General features: G+C 41.1%; 1 protein-coding gene across 1 annotated transcript; it reads left to right on the forward strand.

Annotated features, from left to right (window-relative positions):
* Positions 1 to 317: 317 nt before the first annotated feature.
* On the forward strand, positions 318 to 3,168 carry LOC6595858 (larval cuticle protein A2B). Its single transcript, XM_002021367.2, has 4 exons — positions 318 to 425; positions 776 to 872; positions 935 to 1,183; positions 2,776 to 3,168. Exons 1-4 carry the CDS (start codon positions 336 to 338, stop codon positions 2,925 to 2,927), a joined length of 588 nt encoding a protein of 195 aa, XP_002021403.1. The 5' UTR covers positions 318 to 335; the 3' UTR covers positions 2,928 to 3,168.
* Positions 3,169 to 3,753: the final 585 nt, after the last annotated feature.

Consider the following 3,753-nt stretch of genomic DNA (forward strand, 5'->3'; position numbering starts at 1 on the left):
GTTGACTGACTGAGAAATCAAAAGTCTTGGCATTGTGGTGCCTCTGCCGACTGCTCTGCCGTTGACTGCTCTGTCGGCTGCTCTGCCAGTGGCTTTCGCACATTTTCGCGCTTATTTAATGGAAACTGGCTTTCAGAACCGCCACAGTATTCCGGGCAACTTCGCAGCGTTTGTATCTAGTGCCGTTGAAATACTCCAAGTAAATCTTCAAAGACTAAAAATCCCCGTGGAGTTTTTTTTAACGAACTTTGTTTCTGTGTTTTTTTTTTTTTAGCACATATTTTCTCCATCTCAAATCAATTTTGAAACAGAAAATAAATAGCCCAATATATAAAATGGCAAATATCGTGTGCTTTGTGATCCTTTCGTTGGCTCTGTTCGCCAGTGTGGCTGTAGCTCGACCAGGATATGCTCTGGACTACTATGTGAGTTATTATTGGAATAAGGACTAATAAGGACTATAAAGGATGAAAAGAAACTAAAAATGGTTTATCAATGTGAAAGAATGTGGGAAGCCAATTCAGGACCTTAATGAGATGAAATTACCTCCAAAAGTGAAACAACAACTAAAAAATATAAATTAAAGTAATCTAACTCCAAATTTGAAGTATTAAATGTTAATTCATATGAAAGGACTCTTCGAAGCCACTTTCTGTGTACCAAGGATCCCTTTCCATATTGATTTCAATATAGTTTGTCATTCGAAGCTAAGCTTCCTTTTCCAATTAAGTAATTCTTACATTGCTCTATATTATCCTATCTTTTTCTGCATCAGGATCATCCCAAATATGCCTTCAACTATGGCGTGGCCGATCACACCACAGGAGATGTGAAATCCCAGCATGAGACCCGCGATGGAGATGTAGTCAAGGGTAATACTGGTGGAACAGCTCCATCAAAACAGTTTGTTAATCATTAAATTCTCCTCCTTTAGGCCAGTACTCTTTGGTTGAGCCCGATGGTTCCATCCGCACTGTGGACTACACGGCGGACTCCATTCATGGCTTCAATGCTGTTGTGACCAAGTCCGGACCCACTGTCCACGCCCAGGCTTTGGTGGCAAAGCCGATTGTGGCCCACAAGCCCATTCTCAGCCACTATGAGCCGCAGCCGCACTATGTGAATCATGTGGCACCTGTGGCCGCTGCCCCACTGGTGGTGGCTGCCTCCCCGGCGCCCTATGGTGAGTTTTCTGCAACAGGAGGTTTTACAGTTCCTAGTTTGGGGGATTAGAAGCACCTTCCTAGTTGGCCTTCACCTCAATTTCACCTTGGTCGCACTTCTTCTTCTCACCCAATCCCACACCCAAGTAGTAGGTAGTAGCTGATGATATTGTGGTTCCACCCACCCAATTCCACCTGATCTCTGCTTGCTCTTCTAGGCATGAACACCTATCGCATGCTAAAGCTGTTCAGGCGTCATGCCAACTATCTGAACAATCAATATCGCAAATTGCGCCCAGACGAAGACGATGCTGATGACGATGATCTTGGAGTTGATTACTATGCAGCCTACTGAGTCTGAGTCTGAGTCTGAGTTTGTCGCTGCCTTCTTTGTACTGAATATCTTACCATAATTCCATTGTAATCATCGATTTCTAGCTTGGGTGGCAGTTGCATTAGCAAATTCATTCAATAAATTGCACATATCATACGTATATGCGAGCGGCGCAGTCGAGCGGCTAAGCTGAATCACTTGCTAATGGCCTGGAGGGGCGGAACTGGCCCACAAATGTGTAACATAACATGGTTGACTAATCCACGACACGCCCACCAAACGGTTACCTCACTTTTACTGCGATCTGAGCCAAAGATCTGGCTTTGTTTTTGTGCAGGTTGCACTTTCGGTTCGTATTTCCCACAAAGATTATGTCAGTGCATCATCTTTCCAAAAAAAAACAAACACACAGCAGCCACAACACATATTTCATGGAAAATTGCTGCCTCTTCTTCAAAAATTTCCATTCTCCCCAGTCCCAGCAGTACTCCCCCATAAAGACTTCAACATAATTTTCTCAATGTCGCAATGCTTTGTTGTTGGAGGCTTGGGAAACGAATACATGGTGGATGCATGGTGAATACATGTGAAAACTCATAATTGTTGTGGGTGCTGCGGTGCAATGTTAATTGAGAATTATCAGCGAAACGCACAGCGAAAGAAACCAACGCCCAAACAAAAGACTTAGGCAGCGAACTTAATCACAGACGCTTTTTGCATACAAAATACGATAAAGAAAAGCCAACTAGAAAAATGAGCAAAAACGAGAGGAAAGGTCCCGAAGACTTCGATACCCTTCCAAAAACATATTTTCTACTAAAAACACAGGATATTGTCACCATAATCTGTACAAAATTTCAGCTGTATATCTTTTCACCTTTGGGAAATAGTACTCTACATGGCAAACATCTAATCAAAGTCATAAATACCCTCCTTAAGAGTAAAACAAACTAATATCTCAATCTGAACAGCACCTGTGACCAATTGACTTTACAAAACTCGTGCACAAAAACTTATTGGCAAAGAAAAAAAGTAACCAGCCAAAAGAAATTGCCAAGAAAATTGCTTGTTCAGCATTGAAATAGTATTTTGTTGGCTTTGTTTGCTTTGTGGAGCTACTTACCAGCAATAGCAGAAAGACAGCCGGCAACAGCTGTTACCACACTGACTTTTTTTGTCGGTCATTATTGCAACAAGAGCCACAGAAATCGAAATAAATTTAAGCCAGCCCCCAACCGCACATCCAATGCTAATGTCTGAATATATTCAATCTTCAAGTGTCCAAGCATTATGCCCCAGCGCCTGCTGCCCCCATCCACTACGACTATGACGATGGCTACTACAACCAGGGACAACAGTACGAGTATATTCCCCAGTACGATTCCGGAAACTACGGACACTATGCGAGTCCTTATGCGGGCCACTACTAAACCGCCCACTCGACGCGATTTTTTTTCTTAGTTTTGTTAAGCAAATTTAGTTCTAACTCTTCCGCAAAACATTTTGATGGCCTTTCTCAGTGTAGCTTGCATGAAGATCTTTGAGATCTACGCTGAGATCTGGACCACAAACGAAGAGGAAAACGACGAGGTTAATCTTACTTAAGTTATGTGAAAATTTCTGTATAATAAAGTTTCGGAAAAGATATTTTTGTAAGTGGAAATATGAAAATAGCTGTGTTTTTATTTCAACTTCAAGAGAAAAAGATAATAATTTATTGAATATTTATTTATTTATTGAATATCTTTTTTTATATTTATAAATCTTATCGATTAATAAATAAACAAAAGACTACTCTCGTCCTTTATTCCGAAAAAAAGGAATATACATAGACTCTTAGAATCAAATGAATATCATCCAAGGAAATTCGAGCTCTGAGTCCGAACCTCAGACAGAGAATATAAAATGGATTCGTATCCCTCTTTTGAATCGCCTGAATCCTTCCTTGCCATGCATTTTATATAGATGGGTGCCAGGCCATGGCTCTGCTTAGAAGAAGCCGGGCTCAATCTTTCTGCAATCGCTTATTTTCTGTGAAGGACCTTCTGCACCCTTTTAAGTGTTCGGAAGTGGAATTTTGGGACAGCTCATTTTCGATTGTTTAGTGTCGCATATTTAAATAGCTCAAAACGGGTTTTTAGACTGTATGTTGATTTTTTTTGGAGTGGGCCAAAGGATCTGCACTGGCTTTATAGTGGATCTTTTGTCTGCCGACAGCGTTCACAACTTTAATATCTGTCTAGCTGGATACTACTT

This window comes from Drosophila persimilis, unplaced genomic scaffold (assembly GCF_003286085.1).
Source record: "Drosophila persimilis strain 14011-0111.01,24,50 unplaced genomic scaffold, DperRS2 tig00000431-arrow-pilon, whole genome shotgun sequence".
NCBI classification, from domain to species: Eukaryota; Metazoa; Arthropoda; class Insecta; order Diptera; family Drosophilidae; genus Drosophila; species Drosophila persimilis.

Excerpts from the sequence above, each read along its gene's own strand:
- LOC6595858 (XM_002021367.2), top strand. The coding sequence starts at position 336 with ATGGCAAATATCGTGTGCTTTGTGATCCTTTCGTTGGCTCTGTTCGCC. Across the intron at positions 426-775 it reads GATATGCTCTGGACTACTAT|GATCATCCCAAATATGCCTT; the intron begins GTGAGTTATTAT and ends TTTCTGCATCAG. Across the intron at positions 1,184-2,775 it reads TGCCTCCCCGGCGCCCTATG|TGTCCAAGCATTATGCCCCA; the intron begins GTGAGTTTTCTG and ends TCAATCTTCAAG.